This window comes from Aulonocara stuartgranti (assembly GCF_965226115.1).
Source record: "Aulonocara stuartgranti genome assembly, chromosome: 5".
In the NCBI taxonomy this organism is placed as follows: Eukaryota; Metazoa; Chordata; class Actinopteri; order Cichliformes; family Cichlidae; genus Aulonocara; species Aulonocara stuartgranti.
The window spans coordinates 20,161,894-20,189,186 of NC_138943.1; the positions used below are offsets into that span (position 1 = coordinate 20,161,894).

Genomic DNA, 27,293 nt, shown 5'->3' on the forward strand with positions numbered 1-27,293 from the left:
CTCGGTGCGCCTGCTCGCTGCTGAAGCCAAAGTAAACTTTATTCTCATCTCCGCTACAGTCCAGTATATAGAGAGACGAGATGACGAGGCTCCGGTTACAGCAGTGCAAGTAAAAAAAATATATATAAGAAGAGTAAGAAAATAAATATACACTTTAGGACTCGGGATAAAGGGATCAATAACAATTTAAAATTTACAGTTTGATGATTTAAAGTCTCACACACAACCCGTCGAAAGGGGAGGGGGCCGGCTGCTTCCAAATAAAGCACATTTCATTTATAATGTTGTAAATCCAAGCCCATGATTTGAATCCTGGGTTGTGTGAAATCTCAGAAATGCACCCTAGACAAAGTGAATCTGTGAACTAAGGTTTAGGTGTGTTAGATCATGTTGTGGTGATCCTTGGGTTGAGGGATGGGTGTTCATACTGGGGCGCAAAATTAAAACCAATGGAAGATGGACAAGAAAAGTTCAAAGCCATCAGGTCCTCAGTTTAGAAAAAAAGAGAAAAGAAGAGGAGGAGAAACGAGCAAAAGATGCAGGTAAGCAGATGTGTCATTGGATAATGGCAGGTCATCCTGAAACAATCAGAATCAGAATACTTTATTAATCCCTAAGGAAATTATGTGCGTTACAGTTGCTGCAAGAAGAAATGGTAAAAATAGCAACAGTAACAGACTAAACTTCAAACAATGCATTATGTTAAAGATTTTAATATTAATTAGTCCTTGTCAATTGTTGATTTGTCCTGTTCTCATTGTATGACGAATTATGATGGCTGTTTGGTAGCCGTTTGCATACTATGCATACTCTCTCTCTCTTCATATGTGTGTGTGTGTGTGTACAACAGCTTTATGTTAATGTACAATCCTTAATATGTTTTGTCTGTGTGTGTGTGTGTGTGTGTGTGTGTGTGTGTGTGTGTGTGTGTGTGTGGAGGGGGGGGGGGGGGGGCGCCAGAGGGAGTGTTCGCCCAGGGCGCCAAACAGGCTAGGACAGACATCTGGGAAACTAAGCCCATAGCAACAGAAATGACACAAATGTACTCATGCTTGTCTTTATTTCACTTCCTTTCTTGTTCTTTGATCTAAATAAAACTCATAAGTAGTTTCAAAGGGCTGTTCACGTTCATTTGCTCCGCTGTGTAAAAGCGTTCATTGTTGCTGTGGTTTTCCTGTGAAGTTCCTTAAACTGGAACATCAGCCTTTACAAAGTCAGACTTTCAGATGTGTTCTGCACAGTCACAGTAATCTTCTTCATTATGGCTGGACACCTTCTGTTTGTCATCCTCATGTGTAAGTTAAACCTCTTGTAACCAGTTTTGTGTCTTTTGGTGCTTCCTTGTTTATATTTTTAACTGATAAACTAACGTATGGAATCAAAAACTAAAACTTCCTCAGCAGGACGATTCCCTGTGATCTTGAAAAGACAGTTTGTTGTATTAATGAGTCATACATGCCTCCAGTACGTTGTTGACAGACTTTCTTTCCAACAGCTTTCGTTCATGAAATTCAAGCACAAGGTGAGTCCCTGATGTTCTACTTTCCACAAAGATTTTCTTTGACTGCATATTTGTTTTTTATTAAAACCAAAAATTACCTATTAGATCAAAAATTTCTTTACCTCTAATTTTTCAGCTCTTCTTCCACCAACACTGACAGTGAACACAGAGGTGATCTCAGAGACGGACTCGGTCACGTTACACTGTCAGGCACCAACATCTGTTTCAGTTCATCAGTGTTTTTTCTACACGGTGAGCAAAAGTACTTCCAAAGCCTTCTCATGCCTGCAGAATTTCACTGCAACAGAACTGCTGTTAATGTCACATCACAGTTCACCTGCTGAAGTTAAAGTGAGATGTTTTTACACTGGAGACCTTAATTCAACGTCTGCTGACAGTGAACCATCCTTCATCACCATACAAAGTGAGAGACTGCTCTTCCTGTGACTGGATAAGTTATCATACAGTGTGTTAGACATTATTATCTTTATAAACCTTCATGTTTTCTTTCACAAAACTTTTTTTGGAGTGTTGTTCTTACATATTTTCTTACACCACCAAAGACAGCACGCAGGAATCTAAACATGACCAGTTACAGTTAATTACAAAATGTGTTGCAGTTCAGCTTTTATGAACACCAGTATTGTTATTGTTGTGCTGGTAAAACATACAATATTCTTGTATATTAATGGGACTTGATTAATCTTCATGTAGGTCAAACACCACAGATGAGTGTGCAGCATTTTAATGGGGAACATGTTCGGTTTGTTTGCTCTCTGCCTGGATCTGTGAAAGATGATACAAGATGTAATCTGTACTTTGGAGAAGCAAGTCGTTCAGTCCTCACAGTAGCTGTCAGGAAGAATAGCAAGACAAAAAAGAAAGAGAAGTTCTGCCAGTTTTATGTCTCAATTGATGATTTTTTGAGACATCTACATTTTGTTCAACAAAAAGATGCCAGCTGTGATTACACTTTGAAAAGGAAACCCAGGTCTTTGTCTCCTCGCAGTGATCGATACAACTTAACAGGTAAGTCGAAGATAAGCAGACTTTATAGCACAGATGCTACTTTAATTAATTAAAATGATGAAAATGACTAAAATAAAAGTATACAAAGTATTTTTCTCTAAAAATGTTTTTTAGTTGTTACTCGCAAGATTTCATTTCATTTCACTGGCCACGACCTTAGATGTGAAAAAGAATAGATCCAGATTAACAGTCTCTTGGAACGTAGGAAGAGTTGAGCTTTGATGATATTGTCAGTATATTAACATGCTTACAGTAGAAGTGGGTGGCACAGTGGGTAGTTTTTACACTGGATACTCTTCCTGACACATCCTCAAAGGGATTTGTACAGTGGCTTGCAAAAGTATTCGGCCCCCTTGAACTTTCCCACATTTTGTCACATTACAGCCACAAACATGAATCAATTTTATTGCAATTCCACGTGAAAGACTAATACAAAGTGGTGTACACGTGAGAAGTGGAACGAAAATCATACATGATTCCAAACATTTTTTACAAATAAATAACTGCAAAGTGGGGTTGACATGATAACCTCACACAATGTTTCCAACACTGTGCTGAATCTATGCCATGAAGAATTTAGCCCAAAGTGGTCCAACTCATTACTAGAAAAGTGTACCTAATAAAATGGCTGGTGATTGCATATTAACATTTACAAGTGTTGGATGTTTCATGCACTCTAGAAATGACATTTAATACAACATTTACTCATGCCCTGGCGTGATGCTGATCGACTGTGATGATGGTTTGGAGTTCTGGGTGAATTTTTATTCTCTCAGTCATTTTTGTAATAGGTTAGTTCCCATTTTATCAGCACAACTTAACAGTGACATAATGGACTTTTTAAATAAAGCATAGATAGATTATAAGCAGCCACCACACTAAAATGAGTGCTTATAAATCGTTTTAAATGAATTTTTGTCCTAATGCAAAAAAACCCCATTGAATTTAAAGACTTTAATTTAATCTCACTTTTTTTTTTTTTAAGAAATTGTTTTATTATTTTAAACAGCAGTAAAAGACAGATTTTATCAGTAAGGACACACTGCTCATTGCTTTTTACTGTAAGTGGAAAAAGCATGCTTATATATGTAGTCACCCCACAGAGACCCACTTTGAGGCAGACCAATTTTCAGGTTACAGCCGTCATCTGGAAAGCACGCTGTTATCCAAATACCGCTAGTAACAAACAGGAGGCCTCTACATCTTCTTTCAGTCCAATTATTCAGCAACTGTGGTGCAAAATCTGACTAAAATGTCTCTTTCAATATCTTATACAGTAGCTCAAGGCAGTGTACCTGTGACCACAGCGAGGCCTTTGATGATGTACTGAAGTACGTCGGTAAGCTTCAGGAAAGCCACAGCCAACTTGAAGAACACTTTAAAAACTTAAATGCGAGTCACCAACGAGACTACTCTTTGCTCTTTGAGGACCTTAAAGACCTACAGAACAGGTACTATATTACTCTATACAGCTGTATAGGCTGAAACCATCTGCTGTTTTTATGTAGTGTTGTGTTTTGCAGAAGGGAATCTCTAGAAGAGCGATTCATTGACTTGACAGAACAGTATCAGAATGACGTTTGGAACATGAAAAAAGAGTTAGCCGCCACAGCGGAGAAGAGTGCTGATCGGTCTTCTGATGCAACACAAGATTTTTATGCAAGTTTCAAATAATGTTTTCCCATGTCAAGAGAAGTTGTTCCAGTATGTAACTGATGTGCTGATTCTTCCTTTCTGTACAAAATAATAAAAAAAAAAAATCCAGATTTACTCTTTACTATTCCACCTCAGAAAAAAACTCCAAAAACAGATTCTGACAGGGCTAAAAAGATGCCAGGCCCTTTTTAACCACTATAAGGGCCTGGCATCTTTTTAGCACTGACTTTGTAACTGTACTTCTCCTTGGGCAGTAGAAAACTTCAGTTCTGTCTCTGGCCTGCAGGAGGTGCTGGAGGCTTGTGAGAGACGCCAGTTCAAGCTGGAGCAGCAGCAGCAGAAAGAAGAGGATGCAGGGCATCCAGAGACATGGGCCAATACCACTGCACAGACAGTACTTGAAAAACTAATTGATGTATCGCTAGCCTTTGTAACCGTGCTGTTGGTGGTGATGTCCACAGTGAGCAGCTGGGTGGCCCCATTTTTCAAGACAGCCCTTCTAATGCTTTGCACACTGCTTTTTCTGGTCCTTTTGTCTTTCCTGTGGAGGCACTGGGATGTTATTTTAGAGTATCACCATTTACCCTTCTGCAATTAACATCTTTGAAACAAATAAAATGAATGCAGACACCCCTCAGTCATCTTTATTACTGCAGTGTATGGAAACTTAAATCTAGTGCATGTGTCTTACTACAGAAAGCAATAGCCCATACAGTGAAGTCCGAGTTACACAGGAATGAATCCTTTGTTTACAGGACATGAATCTACAGCTGAGGATGGTCAACATATTCAGGGACATGCACCGATTTATAGAAACAGTGACTCAGTTTGGTGAGGAGCCCACTAGGTCAGCTCGTTTACACAAATATGGTGCAAATATGGTTCACTCAGAAAAGCTGCCACCTGAACGTTAAGTTCAGAATGTTTGCAGATGAACGACTTTTTATTTTGAAACCAGGTTACACAGCATTATAGACTTGCCGTCATAAACTCAATTGCAAAAATCGGTCAAGTTTCTTTCATTGTAGGGCATGTTAGACCTTCAGTAGCACAAATGCAGAAGGTCTGAAGTAAATTAGGCGCCAGATTCAATACATTTGCAATGCTTGGGGTTAGTTATTGTATAGTCTAGTATTAAAGGTAATTAGAATATACTCAAATGCACTCGAGCTAAAAATTTAGATTTATTTGATAAACGATATAAAAACAGTCTAGAATTACAAGTTCAGGCTTTGACTCCTTTGTTTTCTTTGCTTTAGTCTTGGTCGAGTCAGCAGTTTCCTCACCATCCCCAGTCGGTTTAGCTTTTTTAGCCTTTGGCTTCTTCGCTGGAGCAACCTTTGATGTAGAAGCCTCTTCATCCTTCAACTTTTTGAGAGGCTTTGAGTCCTAAAAGGCAAAAGGGGAATTTAGGAGACAGCAGTAGATTGAATGTCAGAATTTTATGAACACTGGAGAGAATGTAAACTACTTTACCAGACAAATAAGAGATCCTATGAAAACTGACATGTTCAGGACACTTTACCAAGCCATTAACCCCTTAAAGCCTGAATTGTAACGCAATTGCCAGAAAATTCACTTTAAGATGAATCTGACAAATGATCAAACACACTCCAAATCAAGTCATATGTAAATAAAATACATCAAATTTGCTACATCTGGCTTAAAATAAATGCTCAAGTCTATTGTGCAATTTCGGATTTTTTTTTTTTTTTCCCCCTCCAGGATTTTTCCTCTAGTGAGGCTGTACATTTTGTTGAAATTTATAGTTCTGCAAAAGTAACATTCTGACCATGAATATAGATGTAAACTGCCATGAGCTTCATCCACATTCTTAAATACATGAAGAGTCAACTTCCCATCTAAAGCCAAACTTGCGTCCGCTCACCTCTTTGGACTTTGTTTGTCCATTTGCAGCGTCTTTCTTCTTTGTGGCACCTGTAAGAAATGACGAGTTGACACCGAGTAACAGCTTAAATTACTGCTCACTCGAGGTTTAACGGTCATTCATACCCGCTTTCCTGGGCTTCTTGGCTCCATCCTTGGCTGCTTTTGGAGACTTCTTCACACTGGGCTCTGCGTTTTCGGCTTTTGGTTTAGGCTTCGGTGCAAGCTTAATAAAGACGAAACCCGTAATTGACATTTGAACTCTTCGTTTGAACCCAGCTGCAGATGTAACCTCTTACCCTAAATCTCCTCGTGGCCGTTGTCGCGCTGGAGTTTCCAGGCTTCACCAGCGTCCCATTTTCCACTCCCTTCTTCAGGTTTTTGCGAACTAAAGTCTTCAGTCTCGCCAAATCCACCGACGGATATTTTTCTGTGATATACTTCAGTATCGCCTGGGATGAAACCCCTTTGCGCGAGTCCAACGCTTGAAGTGCTTCTTTCACCATGATCGCCGTGGATGGATGAGGCGCAGCATCTACGCAGAGTAAATTTACATATAATTTTTAAAGTTCGTTCAATCTTAAAGACTTTCGCCTTTTGCGCACAGACCTGAATTCTTTTCCGGCTTCTCATCCACCGACGCCTCGCTTGTGGATGAATCAGACGGCTCAGTGGAGTATGCTGGTGGCCTTTTGGGAGGCATTTCACTAAAATCTAAATTTAAAAACGGGACACAATAAAGGCAGACAAGTTAAAGTCTTAAAATATGCGTACTTTCCTTTTATTTGGCAACTGTCTCCGTTTTTATGCAGTTGTTTCCGGTATAATGAGACCAGGTGAACCGCATCGCACCAGGTGTGGTAAATTAGGATTTGAAAGCCACCGCGGATTCATCCAACTTCATGTGTTATCACTGAATCCTGTCACCTCATCCGGTGTCAAAACACCCAAGCAGTGCTTCAAATGCACAGATAGCAAGGCGACATTAAAACAACGCTGCCTTTTTATTTGAATCGTCGTTGTGGCTGAGACTGAAATCTCAGACCTAAATAAATGTCGGATCAATGTTAAATACTGATTAAACTTGACGGTGTGACGACAGTGACGTATGCTTTAATTGGCTGATCGAGATTTTGGGAATAATATTTAAAAATCACGGATTTATGACCAAGAGACAACCTACCCAGGGACTGAAACGCACTTTATCACATACATATCTTTGCTGACTGTATTTGGCACTTTATGCAACCTTTTGCACCTCTTTATGATGATATTTGTAATAGTAAAATAAACTGTTTTAGGTGGTTAAATGTTATGCTCAAAATTAGCTTTTGAGATGTGAATTTAATCATTTTTAGTTTTTGACAGGTTTCTAAAATTTCACGTGCTTTATTCACATTGTGTTTTTGTATTTTCTTTTGTAGTTGGTGCAAATGCATTACACAGAGAATTTTCCTTTAGCTATAAGCAGTTCAAAGCTACAGTCTAGGCTGGATGGAGGCAGGACATCACAGAGGTAGGAGAAAATTCCCCAGACATAATTTCAAGCTAAATAAAATATTCTAAAAAGTATTTAACGTGAATTAAATGAATAATAAGAAGTTTAATAAGGATAATATATTTCAACATCATTACACAATTTATCCTGGCTGTAGATACAGAAGTACAATACTCTGAAGTATTGAGTATTGTTAGTAATTTGCCTTTTAATATGAGTTGAAATGCCACAAAAGTGATTAAAAAACAATGTCAGAATTCAGTATTGATTAAATGAAATGTTTTTCTTTATCTGACTGGATAATTGTATGTTGATGTACATCAGTATGCCAAAATTAAAAGATGCCAGGTTATAACAAAACTCATCATTTATATCTGTAGTCCCAGGCCACGTCACATAAAACATTAAAATGAACAAAGACATAAAGATATACAACAAAAATAAATACATAAATGAGTTCTGGGTGGTCACACACCTGGTTTGCTATCAGCCAGTGTTTGAGATGCTCCCTATTTTTGTTGCTGTTTAGCTTTATTATTGAAGTTCTCCGGTCATGTTGTTAATATTATCTCAATATTATCTGAGGGTGCAAAACTGATTAAGAAACAATATCAATGCTCAATGCAGAATTCATCAAATTTAGACTGATAGCACAATGTTGAACAACTATTGTTTGCTATCTCAGTGTGCACACTTGTGTCTGTGTCAAAAGCAGATGCGTGTCACACATTGTAGACGTGCGAAAATGATCTTTACTTTAGTAATAACCGCCTTAGTGGCTTCTGTGTTCTCATAGATAAAATTACCTCCTAGAGAAAAAGGACAGGAACTAAATTTGTACTCACAACTCATCACTGAAACTTTGTATCTAATTTACATATGAAGCAAAATCAAATTTAGATTGCTCAGTGACTGCAGAGGCAGACTTGTGATGAGTGTAAAAATGTTTGCGTAGGTGAGGATGAGTTCATGCTTGAGTTCAGCCTTGGGTCTTGAAATGCCTACAAACAAAAAATGGCTTTGATATGTTTATATTGAGGACTTCAGAAACTCAGCCGCGGCTCCTCTGAAAACACAATGTAGTGGTGACATGATGGGTTTTCCACTCAGAGTATGTTTTATGAATTTTCCTCTGGGGCCACACAGGACACTAGGACTCTTGTGGTAAGCTTATAATCGGATAACATTAGTATTAAACAGAACTGAGTCCAGCTTATTGATGCAGCCCTTCACAACAGTCCCAATTTCCCATGTGGTCCCTTGGGAAAATGAATTAACCACTTGTGCATTTAATATTAGTTCTCCATCCATTTATTGAATTTGCATGCAGCATGCACCATTACATTATGCGACTTTATTTCTATTTTGTCTATTTCATAGAGAAACAACAGCTCCAGTAACCCTAAAAGATACAATGTAGTGGGCTCCATTTTGCATCTTTTCTCCTCCACCTTCATGAATATAGTCTCCATGCGTTCAGACATACAACAAAAGAAACACAAATAACATATCAAGCAGACATTACTTAAAAAAGAGGCTGATGATTTGCAATGAGCCATTGATTGAGATGTCTTAAATGTTGGATATGTAGAGCGCTCTGTTATTGTCTCTGGGTTGCAAGTTGGTAAAAAAAATCATGTCGATCATGGTCTGTAGTCATGATTGTAACATTATTTCAGTATTATCCGAGAGTGCAGATGTAATTAAACTTAGTCTGATAGTGCAATGTTGAACATCTTTATGCATACTCAATTATTCAGGTAAGAAAATCACCAAATGTTGATTCTGTTCATCTGGATGTAGTGTTTCCAGTGAATGCGGCACTTTCTGAATGTATCGTTCTCCCTCTGAAAAAGCTGAGTCCCATTTTTGAGAATGTTGAACATCGTTTCAGCTGTTGTTTAGTGCGCACATTTGTCTGTATCAAAAGCAGATGTATATGATGTGTTGTAGAGGTGTTAAAAATCTCTATTTCAGTAAAAACCATCATAGTGACTTCAGTGTTGTCATAAATACATTTATTTAATAGAGCTAAAGGGCAGGAACTAAATTTGATTTGACCTCTCATCACTGAAACTTTGAATGAATCTATATATGAAGCAAGAAAACATTTAGACTGCTCAGTAAAGAAGCAGAATATCAGGTAACAGGTTTATCAGGTAACAGCAGATACAAAAGCTAAAATGTGCGCTTTACTGTCTTATGAACTAACTTGTGAATACTTCATGTGTTGCAGTGCTTTGAAAATAAATGCAAGTGATGCATGTGTGCAGATAGTGAGGCCTTTAACCCACACAAATTCAAAGTAAATGATGCTCAAATGTGCTCCTCTCATTAGCTTCTTTTCACCCCTCTGCTGTGGTTCTTTGTTTCTCAGTAAAACATGTACGGGTACTTTCGAAAGCTGCATCGTTGTGGCCTTTGGCTGTTGTTCAGTGCTGTTGCTTCCTGTATTTTTAGTTTGAACAAGTGCTGCAAAATAACAATCAGTCTGTTTAATTTGGCTGTTGCAGTATTCAGCTTCATCATGGCTGGACACCTGCTGTTTGCCATCCTCATGAGTAAGTCAATTCTCTGTAGATTTCACCATAAATGAACTCAGGGTCATCTTTGCAAATTACCTACATTTTTCATGGCTGGTGATTCTATGCAGGTTCGTTTATTGAGAAACTATTGTTCTTGTTGGATTAAATTAAATCTGCATTTATACAGACTCTGAGCAAGAACTAACTCAAACTTTAACAGTTTAATTGTTTAAATGTTACATATGTGTTCATATCCAGTTATTAACACATGCATGTATTTCCCTTGTTAGACATGTTATTTCTGACAGCTTCCTCTCATGAGTATCAAGTCCAAGGTCAGTATGCAATTTACAGTTTTAATTTCAAACTGTTCTTTTAGCATCATATGAACTGATACAGTCTGCAAATAACCAAACAAAGTTTTCACACACTGTTTGTTTACAACAAATCTCTCTCATTCAGAGTGTTGCCATAATAACCTTTTAGATATTTGATACATGTATTTCCCTCTAATCTTTCAGCTCTTCTTCCACCAACTCTGACAGTGAGCACATCAGTGATCTCAGAGACTGACTCAGTCACATTACACTGTCAGGCACCAGCATCTGCCTCAGTTCATCACTGTTATTTTTATACTGGGGAGCAACAAAGTAACAAAGGCAACTCGTGTCTACAGACACTGACAGGAACTGAACTGCTGTTTATGTCATATCAGAGATCACCTGCTGAGGTCAAAGTCAGATGCTTTTACACAGTGAAATATGGAGCTGTGAATTCTCCTTCACCGCACAGTGACACATCCTCCATCACCATACAAAGTAAGAGACTCTTCTTCCTGTTATTAGATCATTTATCATAAAATTACCTTTAGCAGGAATCTGGTGGACAGTGCTTCATGTTTAGGAGAGTATGTTAAAGTTAATTACAGTTGTTGTCAGTTATTACTTTGCAGGTCTCTGGTTATAAACATCTGGCCTACTACACTGAACTAAATTTGCAGATACAAAAACCTGATACAGAATCACTGTTTGTATTTCATATAAAAACCTGTTATGATAAAATTATGATGGATTTCAGTTACACCTTTCTGTGTGTTCATATTAACAGACATGATGTGATGGTCCAGCTGATATTTAACCAGTTCAACATGTGTTTCTCACGCATCATCTGAGAAGGCTGAATGTCAAATTTTATTGATTCGTCGAATACATGTAAAATACATTTCAGCCTCCATGTGGTGTTAAAAGAAATTTCAGGGGATCGAAAATGTTAACGTCAGTTGTAAAATATGATGACTGAGTGTTATAGTAGGACAGTTGTGATTATCACCGCTGTCGTCGTTTTTGTACTGGTAAAACATGCAGAATATGTGACTGATATCTAATGATACTGCATTGATCTTCATGTAGGTCAAACACCACAGATGAGCGTTCAGCATTTTAATGGAGAATATGTTCTCATCACTTGCTCTCTGCCTGGATCTGTATCTGGATCACAGAAAGCCACAGCAACAGAAATGGTGTAAAACATGCTCTCCTTTTCTTTATTTCCTGTGGTTTTAGCTCAGGCTAACATCTATAGGCACTTTCAAAAGCCTGTTCACTGTGTAGCTTGTGGTCTTTATGTGGGAGTTTCAGCACTGTTACTTCCTGTGGTTTTACTCTGTGTAAGTTCTGCAAAATGATTGATCGAGTGTATCAGTCAGACTTCTGGACAGTTGTAGTTTTCAGCTTCATCATGTCTGGACTCCTGTTATTTGTCATCTTCGTGAGTAAGTTAAACATCCTGAAAGTTTTTGCATTTTATGTAGCAGTAATTTTTGATGGCTGGTTTTGTGTTGAGTGTTTGTGCAGTGTGTGTTTATTTTGTTTATTTGTATTTTTATTTGTATTGAGAAAATTCAGTATGGAGTCCAAAACAAATTTCCCTGTGTTAAATTAAATTGATCTTGACTTCTATCTGGACTCTGATACAATAAAAAATGTTTCTACATTTTATTTATATTTTTTTTACTTATTAATATATATATTTACCTTGTCATTTTTTTCTGACAGTTTCCTCACCTGAGCTTCAAGGACAAGGTCAGTCCACAATTTACTATTTTAATTTCAAGCTGTTCTTTAAACATTTAACATGTTTTTCTTCTGATGAGTTGCTCTTTACTGAAATCATAATTTCTCACTGTCATATTTAACAATTATATTTTTGATAAAACGCCTCTTTACCTCTTATTGTTTAGCGTGTCTTGGACCAATGCAACAGTGATCTCAGAGACAGACTCAGTCACTGTCAGCCACCATCATCTGCTTCAATATGTTTAGGTTATTTTATACTGGGGAGCAAGAAACTATCAAAGGTTTCTCACGTTTACAGACACAGACAGGAACTGAAATGCTGTTAGTGCCACATCAGAGGTCACCCTCTGAGGGCAAAGTGAGATGTTTTTACACTGTGCAGTATGCAGATGTGAATTCTCCCTCTTCACACAGTAACACAATCTTTGTCAGCGTACGAAGTGACAGACAGTTTCTCATTTCAGTTTAGATTAAACTCTAACATTACACATGTATGTTAATGTAAATTATAAAACATGATGACTCAGTGTTACAGTAGGACTTCTGTGAATGTCAACACTGTTTTATTATTGCACTGTTGAAACATGACGAGTATGTGACTGATACTTAATGACGATACATTGATCTTCATGCAGGTCAGAAACCAGAGATAAGTGTTCAGCATTTTAATGGAGAATATGTTCTCATCACATGCTCTCTGCCTGGATCTGTGAAAGATGATACAAGATGTAATCTGTACTTTGGAGAAGCAAGTCGTTCAGTCCTGACAGTAGCTGTCTGGAAGAATAGCAGGAGAAAAACCAAACGGAGGTTCTGCCAGTTTTATGTCCCAGTTGCTGATTTTTTGAGGCATTTACATTGTGTTCAACAAAAGGATGCCAGCTGTGATTACACTTTGGAAAATGAACCCAACTCTTTGTCACCTCGCAGTGATCGAGACAACATGACAGGTAAGTCAAAGAGAAACATAGCATAACCTGTTTTAGTGTATATGATGCTACTTTTGAAATTAATAAAACATTAATTAAATAAACTGCTACTGAATGTTGAAGTTGACATAACTTTACAAAGTGTGCCTTAGTCGCTGTATAATTATTCCATCTTTTCTTGTAGTTGATCTGATTAATTTGACTGAATTCTGTTCAGTTTATTGAATTTCAGCCTGTTTGTCCATTAAAATTCAAAATTATTTGAATTTATTTGAAAAAAAAAATTCAAAATTATTGGAACTGGTGGTTATAAGAGTGCAGCTGTGCCAGAAGATGTGAATAAAGTCACAGTTCAGCTATGATTAAACTCTTAGTAAGCCATTTTGTAAGCGTTGTAAATATTAACAATGTTGAGCATTGAGCCCAGCATGTGCTAGTGGTGAGCAAGGCTGCAGCTGAGGTTGACATGAAATCATTAATATTCTACTTGGTTACAACCCTCTGATCTCCTACACAGATCTCATCTGTTTTTAATATTCAATAATTGTTGTCATTTCCCAAGAAGGGGTAGTTTACAAAGACATACAGTGGTGTAAAAACCTTCCTGTTTTCCTATTTTTCAAACAAATGTAAATATTAGACAAAGAAAACACAAGTAGTCACAAAATGCAGTTTCTAAATGAATGAGTTTATTATTAAAGACTGCTGTGTATTTTTGTTAATTTCATGTTTTATAGGTGTTTTATGAAAACCTCATCTCTGCAGTCACTTAGTGTATACTCTGGCTCTGAAAAAGATCCTGAATTTCAGGATTTCAATTAATGTCTGTGAAGGTTCTCAGTCATCCAGGTCATCGTAGTCAAAGGAGCTTGCAAAGAAAAGCGTCTGGACTTCTTTAAGTTGCTTGAAGACGTTTCACCTCTCATCCGAGAAGCTTCTTCAGTTCTAAGGTCAAATGGTGGAGAGTCCCAGATTTAAACCTAGTGGGACTCCCCACTAGGTTTAAATCTGGGACTACAAACATTTCGATTAATGTTTGTAGTTCAGTTTAACAAACATGACAGTTCTGTCTGAACAGAGAACTCAAACTGTCCGGAGGGGGAAAGGAGAAAATGCAGTTAAGCGACCTGTAGAAACGGAGCAAAGGAGTTACGAGAGACTGCACAAGGAATAAGTTAGAGAGCTTACTTGCCACACATTTACTAGAGGCTTGGGCGAGGTACTTAAGGCTGGACATTGAAGTGGGGACGACGTGGACCCCAGGCAGCGCAGGTGAGCAGGGAGGTAGCTTGGAGAGTTAGCCAGGATAACTCCAGATTGAGAATGGCTGGGCAGTGAAGCAGAAGAGATGACGATCCGTGAATGTCGTGCAAATCAAAGTACTACATAGAAGCCGGTTGATGATTTACCACTTAAGGCCGAGACAACAATCCGACACCCGAGAGCTGTCACGCTGCTCCTTAAATACCCGGCAGATGACTCCCAATGCACCACAGGCAAACACAAGAAAACCAACCAACAAAATCACCCATCAAAATATAGACACATTCATTTTTATATACATAAACACTTTTTTTTTTAAATTTTTAGATATTTTGGCAAAAGAATGCACAATGTCACCATGTACCATGACCACAGGTAAGACAGACTATACATCTAAGTAACATACAGAACATTGTGAATGTTTTCTTTAAATTAAAAACAAACAAACCTTTTATGTATTTATGCAGCACAACTGAGTCTCAGCAATCCCAGTGCTTCCAATAATACCACTCCTGTAACCCCACCATCAGGTAACTAAATTACTGATAGGTTATGTGTGACAGTAATTAATCAGAAATAGAAAAGTCTGTTAATCTGAGTCCCACAATTAGTGTGACCTAAGAGCATGGCATGAGTAGAGATGACAATGTGTGATTTTGTTATGAGTACATGAAAAATGGAAAAACACGATTTTTTTTTTTAATGTTTCTGTTTCACTTCAGAAGTTCCAAAACTTCAAAAGCCTGAATCAAACCATACCTCAAACAAGAAAACATCAGGTAAGTAAAAACAATTCAATCATTTTAAATCCATAATATTTTTTTTATTAATAGTTTTAACCAGATTTTTTCTATGTACCATGATACAGCAGCTGTGTGTACTTTGTGCATTCATTAAATTCTCACCATGTTAACATATTAAGTTCATTCAGCTCCCAGTGTGTTCATCTGAGTTAAGCATATTAGAAAAAGAAAGTCATCATCAGTTGAACTCCACAACAAGGACACATCCGTGCAATGAGTATATAAAACACTATGTCGCCATTTTAATTCTTTTTTTTTTTTTTTTTTTTGGCCTGTCCCGTTTGGCTCTTTTGCCATCAGAATTGTTGTCTAAAGGCAAAGAAAGATGCCCAACGGATTTACTTTACCAAATTGACCATCCCAGCTGTTGAGCTCGAAGAGTTTTCTTCTTCTTCGGCCATGTTCTCTTAATAATGCATACACTTGGTGGTTGATTACTTTTCCCGTTTCTTTTATTGTTAACAACACAGGAGGGGAAAACCATACATTACTTCAGCAGTTCGCGCTTCGGAACAACAGGAACAGGAAGTGAAGTAATCTATAATCACCAAAAAAAAATCCTTTTCAAAATAAAATGACAATCAGAAAACTTCTTTCACAACATAAAATAAATTAATATATTTACTCATGAGAACACAAATCTAACACCCCCCCTTGTTCTCATGCTGCTAGCCCATAGCATCTTATGCATTTCCAAAGAACCATTTTTGAAACTTTCTGAGTCTCACTCTTGTAACTGGTTTTGTTAGTATGTCTGCAGCCATTTCTTCTGATGGACAGTGTTCAATGCAGATTTTCCTTTCATTTACCGCTTCACGAATGAAGTGATATTTCACATCAATATGCTTTGACCTCTGTCTGTTCACTGGGTTTTTACTCAACGCAATGGCCCCTTGGTTGTCCCCAAACAGTTTAGTACATGTGTACCTTTTTCTGTCCATGCCGTTTAACAGTTGGGTTAAGTACATGCTTTCCTGAGTAGTGGTTGCAAGACCAATGTATTCAGCTTCACATGTTGAGAGTGCCACTGTAGGCTGTTTCTTTGTTTTCCAAGATATTACTGGTCCCTCTTTAGTAAGTGCAAAACAGTAGCCTGTTGTACTGCGTCTGTCTTTTACAGAGGATGCCCAGTCAGAGTCACTGTAAGCAATTAGATCTAGATCCTCACTGCTTTTCTTAAAGATCAGTTCAAAGTCATTTGTGCCTTTTAGGTATCTGAGGACTTGTTTTGCCGTTACTAAGTTCTCTCTCGTGGGTTGAGCTAGTGTTTGAGATAGTCTGCTAACAACCCAGCTTATATCTGGTCTCGTACACGTCATGGCATATATCAAACTGCCCACTATTTCTCTGTACTCTCTTGAGTTAACAGTCTCATTTGCATCACTTCCTCCACATGTAGTAGTGTCCGTTTTTAGTTCACACGGTGTGGATCTGGGTTTGCATTCAGACATCCCAAAGCGTTCCAACATTCTTTGAATGTACCTCTTCTGATTCATCCTGATTTCATTCTCTTTTTGTATAAACTGTATCCCAAGAAAACTGGATATTTTCCCCAGGTCTTTCATGTTAAACTTTGACCTCATTGTTTCTTTGAATGTGTTTAACAAGTTAGTATTGCTAGCCGCAATGATCAAGTCATCTACCCAGATGATAACGAGTAGAGTTTCATGTCCAATGTCCTTTCTGTATACACAGTGATCAGAAAGGTTTCTTTCAAAGTCATTTTGTTCAAGGTAGTCATTCAAGAGTTTGTACCAGTTTCTACCTGATTGTTTTAACCCGTAAAGGGATTTCTTTAATTTGTACACCAAGTTTTCTCCTGACTCTGTTTGCTCAAAACCTTCTGGTTGTTCCATGTATATTTCTTCCTCAATGGGAGCATGCAAATATGCAGTTTTAACATCCATTTGGTGGATAATAAGATCATTCTGGACTGCTATTTGCATTAGGGTTCGCACAGATGTCATGTTTGCTGTTGGTGCAAATGTCTCTTGGTAATCTATTCCTTGTGTCTGGTTGTAACCTTTTGCTACAAACCTGGCTTTGAATATTTGTCCTTGTTCATTTTCTTTGAGGGCGTAGACCCATTTTCCTCCAATGGTATTTCTACCAGTAGGTAAAGTAGTCAGTTCGAATGTGTCATTCTCCTTCAGAGAGTTGATTTCTTCTGTCATTGCCTGTTTCCACCTTGGTGCCTCTGGTGACATCAGCGCCTCTTTATAGGTTTGGGGGATTCCACAGGTTGCTCTGTAACAATAATCAACACTTACAGGGGTTTCATTTGCTAAATCTTTGCAGTTAGATGTGTAATCCTCTAAATATTTAGGAGGTTTCCTTTCTCTGTTAGGATAGCGCTCAGTTTGGTTTTGCTCATCACCCTCATTTCTTTCTATGTCAGGGTTTGGTTCATTTGTGTTGGTTTCCTCTTCTCTAGGAGGTATGTTCTCTGCTGCATTTTCATTTTGTTGTTCTGTACTTTCTTTTGAAGGCACTACATGTTCATAAGTCTGAATTTCTGTGTCATATTCATCAGTCTGTGTTTGTTGTTCAACAGTGTTCTTCTTGATAAATCTCACGAGTCTGTGTTTTGACACTTTTCCTGTGTGAGGGTTATAGACCAGGTATGCTGGGCTATTTTTACTATAACCCACAAATATCCCTTTTTCACATCTGGGATCAAGTTTCTTGTGATCATGTATGTATGCATAACAGTCTGACCCAAATATCCACAGTTTTGAGAGATCTGGTCTTTTCCCTGTTAACATCTGATACGGTGTACTTTTAGTTCTGTTACTGTAGCATCTGTTGCGGGTGTGTGCTGCATTTTGGATGGCGTAAGGCCATAATTCTTTTGGCAGCTCTTTTTCTAGTAAAAGACACCTCCCCATTTCAAAGAGAGTTCTCCATTGCCTCTCAGCTGTGCCATTCTGATGGGGAGAATATGGCGCAGATGTCTCATGCTTTATACCCTTTTCCCTTAAAAGAGACTGGAAGGAACTGCTTGTGAACTCGGTGCCATTATCCGATCTAATGCACTTAACACTGCCGTATGGTGCACAGTCAGCTAGAAACTTTGCTGTGGCCTCTGTGGTGTCACTTTTCTGTTTTAGAAAGTAAACTGACACTGCCCCTGAAAAATCATCTGTAAATAATATAGCGTATTTATGACCACTTTGGCCACTAGGTTCAATGGGGCCCGCTAGATCAGTGTGCACCAACTGTAATGGGTCACTCGCTTTTGGGTCGCTTTGTCTGTTTCTGTTGTTAGTGAATTTCCCTTCTGTACATACATTACAATCTAACATGCCACTGCCTGTGATTTTCATGCCATCTACAACATCGGGTAGCTTTAACACATCACTAACATTACAATGTCCTAAAATTTCGTGCCATGTTTTCACATCACAAGCCAGATTAACAGTGTCACAGGACATCATGTCATTGTATGATGTTTCATTGTTTACCGTTTTCAAATAGTAGAGTCTGTTGTATTCTTCGATGGAGAAGACTGTCCCATCTTTGTTCACCAGTTCATTCTGTCCCTTCTTGAAGATCACCTGTGCTCCATAGTTTGTAGCTGCCTTCACTGAAAATATGCTCTGAGGGTAGGATGGGATGAACAGGGCGTCTCTCAGTGTGATGGTGGTACAGTGTCCTTGTATGTCCCGTAGAGAGACGTTGGCATCTCCCCTCTTGAGTGCGACGTTGTTTGTCCTGGATCCATCAGCGAGCTCCATGTAGTGTTTCTCAGGATCAAAAGTCTCATCAAACTTTATGAACTTGTTCTTCTCTGTAATGATGTGTGAAGTAGCACCACAGTCCACCATTAGTCCTTCTCTTATTATGTCAGTAGGCAGAAGTCTTTGACTAACTTTAAATACAAAAGTCTGCTCTTCTTTCGTGTCCTCTTGTTTTACTACAGTTAGTTTCGCATCATCTCTGTATTTGGTTTTTCTTCTACATGTCTCATCACTGTGTGTCGAGCTTCTATGGTAGCTACACCACTTAGGTGTTCCCTTTTGGCGACAATCTTTTACAAAATGTCCTCGGTTTCCGCATCCATGGCAGGTGATTGATGTTAAATCAACCTTCATCACATTATCCGCTTTTACTTTGTTGTCGAATTTCTCGGTTTCCTCATAACTTCGTAGGTTGCTTTTGAACTGTGTGAATGTTAAATCTTCACTGCTTTGAGTTGTGTGAATAGCAAATGGCTTGTAAGCTTCAGGAAGCCCCTTTAGAATCATAGCGATAATAAGTCCATCACTGATGACTTCTTTTGCATTTCTTAGGGAGGTCACTGCTTTTTCAGCCCGGATAATATAATCTGTCACTGTCTCATCTGGTTTCTTCTGTAAAGACGTCAGCTCTGTGTACAGTGCGATGATTCTGGGCTTGCCTTTACTATCGTAGTGGTCACGTAGTATTTTTAAAGCTTTTCTTCCGTCGTCAGTCGCATCTCTCATTACCAGTGAAAGGCTTTTATCATCAAGAAACTGTATCAGTTCAGCGTAGCATTCAGCGTTCTTCTCTGCATCTGGGTTAGTGGCTGATAATATAGTGTCCTTTAGACCAATGATCCGCATGTGGCCGAGAAACTTTGCCTCCCAAAGTTCGTAACTGTTTTCGTCTCCGTTGAACACTAACCTCTGCCATCTTCCTCCTGTTGTGTCACGCCTGGGCCCATAACCTGTTGAGCTCGAAGAGTTTTCTTCTTCTTCGGCCATGTTCTCTTAATAATGCATACACTTGGTGGTTGATTACTTTTCCCGTTTCTTTTATTGTTAACAACACAGGAGGGGAAAACCATACATTACTTCAACAGTTCGCGCTTCGGAACAACAGGAACAGGAAGTGAAGTAATCTATAATCACCAAAAAAAAAATCCTTTTCAAAATAAAATGACAATCAGAAAACTTCTTTCACAACATAAAATAAATTAATATATTTACTCATGAGAACACAAATCTAACACCAGCCTTGCCGTAATGGTCCATTTGATTCACCTTTTATTGTTTATTTTATTTTCACTTGCTGAATATGGGACAGACTTGACTGGAGGAAAGAAGGGGAGAAAGAAAGAGGGAAAGAGAAACAGCTGAGAAGAGGGACGGGGGAGAAGGGCAAAAGACAAAAACCAACAGAACGGGCAGAGAAAAAAAAATGCATATATCGATCACCTGGATCACCTGCTGAGAAAGAAAAAAGAAAACAAGCAGAAGAGAACAAGAGTAATAGAATAAACAACATCACAATGATATATGGGAATATGACAGTAAATACTAAATGTTAAACATTATTGTGCAGCACATAAGATCAGCAGAACACAGTGTGCTTTGAGGTAGGAGCCAAAAGGGGTGTAGTTTGTGGGTGTGATCACCCGTGTGTACACCTGTGAGCATGGACGCGCTTGTTTTTTTAAAAGGTTCCTTCATGTAATGATCTGCTAGAGGGTGTGGGGGGGCCACAGCCCCGTCCTCCAGGGCATGAAGCAGGTATGGAGGAGATCAAAACTCCAGACATCCAGAGGCCCCCAGAACACAAGAGACCAAGGAAGACCAACAGAGGGGCAGCTGCGCCACTGTCCCAGAAAGAGCTGAGGAGAGTCCCAGATGAGGGCTCACTCAGCAGCCGCGGAGCAGAAGCCAGGGGGAGTTGCAGTGACGCGCCCGTGAGCTCCGCCGGCAGCCAGCTGTGCCTGAGTGACCGAGCCCCAGGCCGAGAGGCCGGGGGCACCCCACCTCTGAAGTGGCCCGACCGAGCCCCAGGCTCCAGGCCCCGATAAGCGGCCGCCAAGGAGTGAGCCGGTGTGTACCTGGATGCCCATCCCCGGACACAAAGAACCACCAACGCGCCGATGTCTGAGGGAGTCCGCCACTGGCAGTGGCCATTTTAATTCTGATACACCTGGGGAGGATTCATCATTAAATCTGTTTGTAAATAAATACAAAACTACTGTTTTTCATCCTCACTTCTATAGAGTATTTTTTGATTTCTGAAATAAAAATGCTGAATAAGATTAACAGAAAAGCACTGCTTTAATTTTCCAAAGTAAAACCATTAATAACTTGATAAATGAAAAATATCAGCCTTCACTGAGAGATGTTGGCTCTTACACCCATAACAGAAATACTTTACTTTTTTATTGCTAATAAGAGATAAGCAACAGTAACTGCTTTACATATAAAACAACAACAACAATAACAAAAATAAATAAAAAATACACATCAGCTTTCAGTGTCAAATGTTTCCTGTGCAAAGAAACTGCTCACTGTCCCCAGAGTCACAGTTAGAGAGATTTGCGTTGATAGCTGAGCTGATAATAAATCCACAGTGTCCACTGGCTCTGTCCTTTCTTTGACCACTGAATGATAATAAAAGGTCTCATCTTAGAGACCTTTTATTAATAGAATAACAATAATACCATGATTCCAATAATTTCTCTTCTTGGCTTAATAATTAACTCTGTCCATGTGACTGTTGAGTGCAACACCACAGGCACCAAGCACCAGAGAAATACAAAGATGAGAACGATAAATATTTAACAGACATATAAAACATTTTCAGTAAAGACTCAGAGTAAAGGTGGAGGTAAAAACTAATTTTATATTTTAAAACAGGTCCCCAAATATTTCAGTTTGAAACAAAGTGGGGGATGACTGATTAACTCAGCCTTGCATTTAGGGTGGAAATGCTGCAGTACTGTGACAGTAAATTTGTTTTTAGTTCCAAAATTGCTTCTTTTAAAATGACTGTGTGAAAGGAAAAAAACGTGTCATGTTGATTTATTTGTCTTCTTTTACTCTGTTGTGAAAAGCAGAATCAAGAGCGACCACCACAAAGTCAACATCTACCACAGCCACAGGTAGGACACAGAGTACATTTAAATATCAATCCAGATCACTTCTTTTTTTCACACCACTTCTTAACAAAACTTTTATTTATACACAAACCCATTTCCTTTTACTGTAGCTATTCTGGAAAGTGAATCACCAAAGATCAACAAACCGTCATCTATCATGTTTACAGGTAGGACACACTTAACAAACAACCCAGAGCATCATCACACATCACTTCTTTTAAATGTCTTTAACATTTTATTGAACATTTATGGAACAGAATCAAGTCTCAACAAACCCAGTACTTTAACTTCTACCACTTCAGTGAACTCACTATCAGGTAAATAAATTACTTACGTGGTAAAATTAGAAAATATTTTTTCTGTATTAAAGTAAATCTGCTCAAATGAAAGATGAGACGTTTAATTTTTGTGTTATATGTTATTTTTCAAACTAAATATTCTGAAGACTGGAGAGTGAAACGATGTCTAACAGTTCAAATGCTGTTACAATACTATGTTTAACATACTTCTCCTTTAAATTATAGAAAAGTACTTTGTAAGCAGGGCTATAGCTGGTGTTGAAAGGAAGTTATTAACTTTGCAGGCACTTCATTATAAACCTGATTGATGCAAATGACCAGATACATTTTATCTGTAGATATTTTTGTGTGTTTAATATTCATTATTATAATTGTTTCCATTCCCTAATAAGTACTAGTTTACCATTGCATACCAAATAAAAACTAATACAACAGTGTAATGTCAACTGACCAGCTGATGACAACATTAGGACAGAAGTGTTGATTGCATTGCTAAACAGAAAACACAGTTTTTAGTTTTAGAATTATATGTTGTAGTGATTGTGCAAATACCAAAAAAGATGCAAAACCACTCAAATTATCTAAGACATGGAAAATATACAGTGGGTAAAATAAGTGTCAGACATGTCACCAATTTTCTAAGTAAATATATTTGTAATGGTGCTACTAAAATGAAATTCTCGCCAGACATCAATAACGACCCATTAAAGCCCCGCGTGGAAAACATCAAACCAAAGATTCCATAAATTAAGTTCAATTAAATTATGAGAAGTGACACAGGGAAAAAGTACTGAACGCGGTAAAAACGGGAGGTGTAAAAAGGCATGGAAATTCATGATGCCTGAAATTAATCAGTAATTAGAAAACCAAACAGAGATGGTGTGTAAAGAAAAAGTGTCTTGTTTAGTAAGGTGTCACACAAGAAGCATCTCATGGTGGGTAAAACCAGCGAGCTCTCTCAAGACCTTCAAATATTGGTGTTCAATAGTTATTTTACCCACTGTATATTATTTCAAACTGAATGTGCAGAAGCACAGAACCTGAAGAATTGAAACCATGCTGTTGCAGCTTTAAGTGACTGAACACAAATATACACCTCTACATACAAAGCTAACAGGCCCAAATCAATTTTCTTTTCCAAACAGATTCAAACAAGAATGATACTACAGGGAAAGTCGAAGGTAAGAGACACTGCGTAGACTTCCATAATATTACTTATACTTTCACTCAGTCCATGGTTACTGCTGCAACTTTGTCAGATAGCAAAGTATCTTGTGTTTGAGTTACAAGTGAAATTTGTTTGTGGCTTTCAAAACAGAGTCATTATGGAATTTGGCAGCAGCTGTGACAAGAAATGGAATAATTATGGGCATGATCCTACTGGTACTGGGGCTTCTTATACGCAAAAGAACTGGTGAGAAATACTTACTTCATGTGCTTAGAAAAACAATTTTTCAGTGTTCAGGTGACACATATTGAAGCACGATTATAGCATTTTCCATTTTATTTTGCCTTCAGCGTATCAAGCAATGTCAATAAATAAACAAATATATCATTAGATTGCTTCAGAATCATCAAAATTAAAATAAAAAACAACTCGGTTTTACACCCACTACCAGTGTCATCATCAAAACTTGTTAAACATAATTTCTTGTATTATCTCTGAGTATGACCAATGTGGAATATGTCATGTCTCTGTAGCAAAATTGCATCTATGTATTATCTAGATCTAGAGTAACAGCACCCTAGACAGACCCTGGATTCTTAAAGATTCAGTTCAATTCAATTTTCTTTACATCATATCAAATCACAACAAGTCACCTCAGAGAATAATTCAGAGAAAAACCTGACAGTCAGTTGACCTACACGGACTTACAAGAGCAATGTGTGTGTGTGTGTGTGTGTTTGTGTTTAATGCTGAATGAAAGCAATAATTGTTGAATGTTATTTTCTTACCTGCAGTTGAGGAGAACCTAAACGTGCAACAGATGAAAAATGAAAATGTAAGTGAGAGCTGGTACTAAATATGTTTTCTGTTTGGCTTAATCATCGCCACAGACTTAAAGGACTCTTACATTACTGTCTTTATCTTCTAGTCTGACATTTACCATGTGTACGCCACCATCTCTGAGGAAACAGATGCACCAGATTCACAGGATACAATTTAGAGCATGCTGATGCACACTGAAACATTTTGGTGATTTTGTCAGTAAAGTGTATTTAAAGGGTTTTAATTCATGTAAAAGTCAGAAACGTTTTACAGGTAGTAGATATTTTTTGCAAATAGTTTTGTTGTAGATTATTTTTTTCTAAGGATAATTGGCATGATCATGCAGTTTTCAGCTTTTGCATTTTTAATAAATGCTTTTAGATCTTCATTATTTTGTTTTAAGTAACTGTAATTTGGAAGATGATAGTCATAACATCTGAGTCATTTCCAAACTTAGAACTGTGGATACTGTTGCCATATAATAAGATATGCTTCTTTCCAAATTGTCCACCTTTTAAACAATTGCTGCTTTTAAAAATTAGCTAATAGACAATGTGTATTTATTTTAATGGTGTCATTTGCATTTCAAATTGTGTTATTCAACTGTTTTTTAAGGTGGAGTGTATTTGTTTTGTGTTAATACAAACTAAAGGGGAAAACAACATATTAAACGTGTATCTACAAACTGTCAACTGACAACACAAAATGTTCTTCCAAAACCTGCCTGGAAAAGGTCAAAGGATTTAACTGCATGTCCTTTTCAGTTTTCTCTTGGTAATGAAAAAAATAATCCCGTTTTGTTTTTTTAAAGTTATATTGACACATTTTGAAGTAAAGGATTTTGCCTAAATATTAAAAAAGCCAATCTTGACTTCAATCGCAGGTCTCAGAAATTGTGGATTTGAATGTCCAAAAATGTATCTTCCATTTAAACCCTGTACTATTGCCATGTCACACTTTGGAATGGAAAACCATATTCAGTGAAACAAAAATATTTATTTTGTTTATATAATTTTTTTTTTTTTAAAACATAAATAAACCTACTAACTGTACTCAGTAAGTACCTGTTGTTTCTTAATTTTTTAACTTTCTGCACATGGATACTGTGTTCATTACATATTTAAACATGTATCACAAACACTTGCTACTGTATTATTGATGGAGATTATACATACAACAAATCTTCCCAGACAATCAGGTAATCCACATCACTTTTCATGTTTACATGAGCAGCCTGAAATTCCTCTTTTAAAACATCTGTCACAGCCAGAGAGACTTTCACCATAGATTGTGCCCCTATACAACTACAGTATATAAGAATACAGTGGCTTGCAAAAGTATTTGGCCCCCTTGAACTTTTCCACATTTTGTCACATTACAGCCACAAACATGAATCAATTTTATTGGAATTCCATATGAAAGACCAACACAAAGTGGTGCACACGTGAGAAGTGGAACGAAAATCATACATGATTCCAAACATGTATTCAGACCCTTGAGTCAATACTTTGTAGAACCACCTTTTGCTGCAGTTACAGCTGCCAGTCTTTTAGGGTGTGTCTCTACCAGCTTTGCACATCTAGAGACTGAACTTCTTGCCCATTCTTCTCTGCAAAACAGCTCCAGCTCAGTCAGATTAGATGGACAGCGTTTGTGAACAGCAGTTTTCAGATCTTGCCACAGAATCTCGATTGGATTTAGATCTGGACTTTGACTGGGCCAGTCTAACACATGGATATGTTTTATTTTGAACCATTCCATTGTTGCCCCGGCTTTATGTTTAGGGTCGTCGTCCTGCTGGAAGGTGAACCTCCGCCCCAGTCTCAAGTCTTTTGCAGACTCCAAGAGGTTTTCTTCCAAGATTGTCCTGTATTTGGCTCCATCCATCTTCCCATCAACTCTGACCAGCTTCCCTGTCCCTGCTGAAGAGAAGCACCCCCAGACCCTGATGCTGCCACCACCATATTTGACAGTGAGGATGGTGTGTTCAGAGTGATGTGCAGTGTTAGTTTTCCACACATAGCGTTTTGCATTTTGGCCAAAAAGTTCCATTTTGGTCTCATCTGACCAGAGCACCTTCTTCCACATGTTTGCTGTGTCCCCCACATGGCTATTTTACTTGTTAAGCACCTTGGCATACCCTTGGTTTTTAAGTGTGCTTTATAAATAAAGTTTATTATTATTATTATTATTGTGGCAAACTGCAAACAGGACTTCTTATGGTTTTCTGTTAACAATGGCTTTCTTCTTGCCACTCTTCCATAAAGGCCAACTTTGTGCAGTGCACGACTAATAGTTGTCCTATGGACAGATTCCCCCACCTGAGCTGTAGATCTCTGCAGCTCGTCCAGAGTCACCATGGGCCTCTTGGCTGCATTTCTGATCAGCGCTCTCCTTGTTCGGCCTGTGAGTTTAGGTGGACGGCCTTGTCTTGGTAGGTTTACAGTTGTGCCATACTCCTTCCATTTCTGAATGATCGCTTGAACAGTGCTCTGTGGGATGTTCAAGGCTTAGGAAATCTTTTTGTAGCCTAAGCCTGCTTTAAATTTCTCAATAACTTTATCCCTGACCTGTCTGGTGTGTTCTTTGGACTTCATGGTGTCGTTGCTCCCAATATTCTCTTAGACAACCTCTGAGGCCGTCACAGAGCAGCTGTATTTGTACTGACATTAGATTACACACAGGCGCACTCTATTTAGTCATTAGCACTCATCAGGCAATGTCTATGGGCAACTGACTGCACTCAGACCAAAGGGGGCTGAATAATTACGCACACCCCACTTTGCAGTTATTTATTTGTAAAAAATGTTTGGAATCATGTATGATTTTCGTTCCACTTCTCACGTGTACACCACTTTGTATTAGTCTTTCACGTGGAATTGCAATGAAATTGATTCATGTTTGTGGCTGTAATGTGACAAAATGTGGAAAAGTTCAAGGGGACCGAATAATTTTGCAAGCCACTGTATATACAAT

General features: G+C 38.2%; 4 protein-coding genes across 6 annotated transcripts; 2 read left to right on the forward strand and 2 right to left on the reverse strand.

Moving 5' to 3' along the window:
* Positions 1-1,122: 1,122 nt before the first annotated feature.
* On the forward strand, positions 1,123-24,582 carry LOC309706254 (uncharacterized protein). 2 transcript variants are annotated; one of them, XM_082532613.1, is made up of 17 exons: positions 7,469-7,589; positions 10,085-10,132; positions 10,387-10,431; positions 10,618-10,640; positions 10,812-10,914; positions 12,151-12,177; positions 12,807-13,121; positions 14,691-14,738; positions 14,831-14,893; positions 15,086-15,142; positions 21,984-22,031; positions 22,139-22,195; positions 22,286-22,345; positions 23,473-23,508; positions 23,646-23,741; positions 24,290-24,330; positions 24,424-24,582. In XM_082532613.1, the coding sequence occupies exons 1-17, from the start codon at positions 7,568-7,570 to the stop codon at positions 24,493-24,495; spliced, it is 1,161 nt and encodes a 386-aa protein (XP_082388739.1). In that variant the 5' UTR covers positions 7,469-7,567; the 3' UTR covers positions 24,496-24,582. The 2 variants fall into 2 exon arrangements, with proteins under 2 accessions (XP_082388740.1, XP_082388739.1); XM_082532614.1 differs by lacking the exons at positions 7,469-7,589; positions 10,085-10,132; positions 10,387-10,431; ... (6 more) ...; positions 15,086-15,142; positions 21,984-22,031 and adding exons at positions 1,123-1,295; positions 1,496-1,522; positions 1,638-1,925; positions 2,216-2,530.
* On the forward strand, positions 3,080-5,253 carry LOC309706257 (transmembrane and coiled-coil domains protein 1-like). 2 transcript variants are annotated; one of them, XM_082532617.1, is made up of 4 exons: positions 3,080-3,321; positions 3,808-3,981; positions 4,054-4,189; positions 4,473-5,253. In XM_082532617.1, the coding sequence occupies exons 1-4, from the start codon at positions 3,251-3,253 to the stop codon at positions 4,782-4,784; spliced, it is 693 nt and encodes a 230-aa protein (XP_082388743.1). In that variant the 5' UTR covers positions 3,080-3,250; the 3' UTR covers positions 4,785-5,253. The 2 variants fall into 2 exon arrangements, 1 of the variants encoding a protein (XP_082388743.1); XR_014276703.1 differs by lacking the exons at positions 3,080-3,321; positions 4,054-4,189 and having other exon boundaries at positions 3,495-3,981.
* LOC309706256 (uncharacterized protein) lies at positions 5,352-6,939 on the reverse strand. The gene is made up of 5 exons (XM_082532616.1): positions 6,683-6,939; positions 6,373-6,608; positions 6,200-6,299; positions 6,075-6,124; positions 5,352-5,575 (listed from the first exon to the last, which is right to left on the reverse strand). The coding sequence occupies exons 1-5, from the start codon at positions 6,774-6,776 to the stop codon at positions 5,357-5,359; spliced, it is 699 nt and encodes a 232-aa protein (XP_082388742.1). The 5' UTR covers positions 6,777-6,939; the 3' UTR covers positions 5,352-5,356.
* Positions 16,368-19,991, reverse strand: LOC309706255 (uncharacterized protein). Its single transcript, XM_082532615.1, has 2 exons — positions 18,631-19,991; positions 16,368-17,413 (listed from the first exon to the last, which is right to left on the reverse strand). The coding sequence occupies exons 1-2, from the start codon at positions 19,891-19,893 to the stop codon at positions 17,384-17,386; spliced, it is 1,293 nt and encodes a 430-aa protein (XP_082388741.1). The 5' UTR covers positions 19,894-19,991; the 3' UTR covers positions 16,368-17,383.
* Positions 24,583-27,293: the final 2,711 nt, after the last annotated feature.

Bases quoted from the DNA above. Each gene is read 5' to 3' on its own strand.
- LOC309706254 (XM_082532613.1), top strand. From the start codon at position 7,568: ATGGAGGCAGGACATCACAGAG. The intron at 22,032-22,138 runs GTAGGACACAGA...CTTTTACTGTAG, and splicing joins AACATCTACCACAGCCACAG to CTATTCTGGAAAGTGAATCA. The intron at 23,509-23,645 runs GTAAGAGACACT...CTTTCAAAACAG, and splicing joins TACTACAGGGAAAGTCGAAG to AGTCATTATGGAATTTGGCA.
- LOC309706257 (XM_082532617.1), top strand. From the start codon at position 3,251: ATGCTGATCGACTGTGATGATGGTTTGGAGTTCTGGGTGAATTTTTAT. The intron at 3,322-3,807 runs GTTAGTTCCCAT...TATCTTATACAG, and splicing joins CTCAGTCATTTTTGTAATAG to TAGCTCAAGGCAGTGTACCT. The intron at 3,982-4,053 runs GTACTATATTAC...TGTGTTTTGCAG, and splicing joins CTTAAAGACCTACAGAACAG to AAGGGAATCTCTAGAAGAGC.
- LOC309706256 (XM_082532616.1), bottom strand. From the start codon at position 6,776: ATGCCTCCCAAAAGGCCACCAGCATACTCCACTGAGCCGTCTGATTCA. The intron at 6,609-6,682 runs GTCTGTGCGCAA...TACTCTGCGTAG, and splicing joins GAAGCCGGAAAAGAATTCAG to ATGCTGCGCCTCATCCATCC. The intron at 6,300-6,372 runs GTAAGAGGTTAC...GTCTTTATTAAG, and splicing joins CGGCCACGAGGAGATTTAGG to CTTGCACCGAAGCCTAAACC.
- LOC309706255 (XM_082532615.1), bottom strand. From the start codon at position 19,893: ATGGCCGAAGAAGAAGAAAACTCTTCGAGCTCAACAGGTTATGGGCCC. The intron at 17,414-18,630 runs GTAAACAATGAA...TTATTGTTACAG, and splicing joins GACTCTACTATTTGAAAACG to AGCAACCTGTGGAATCCCCC.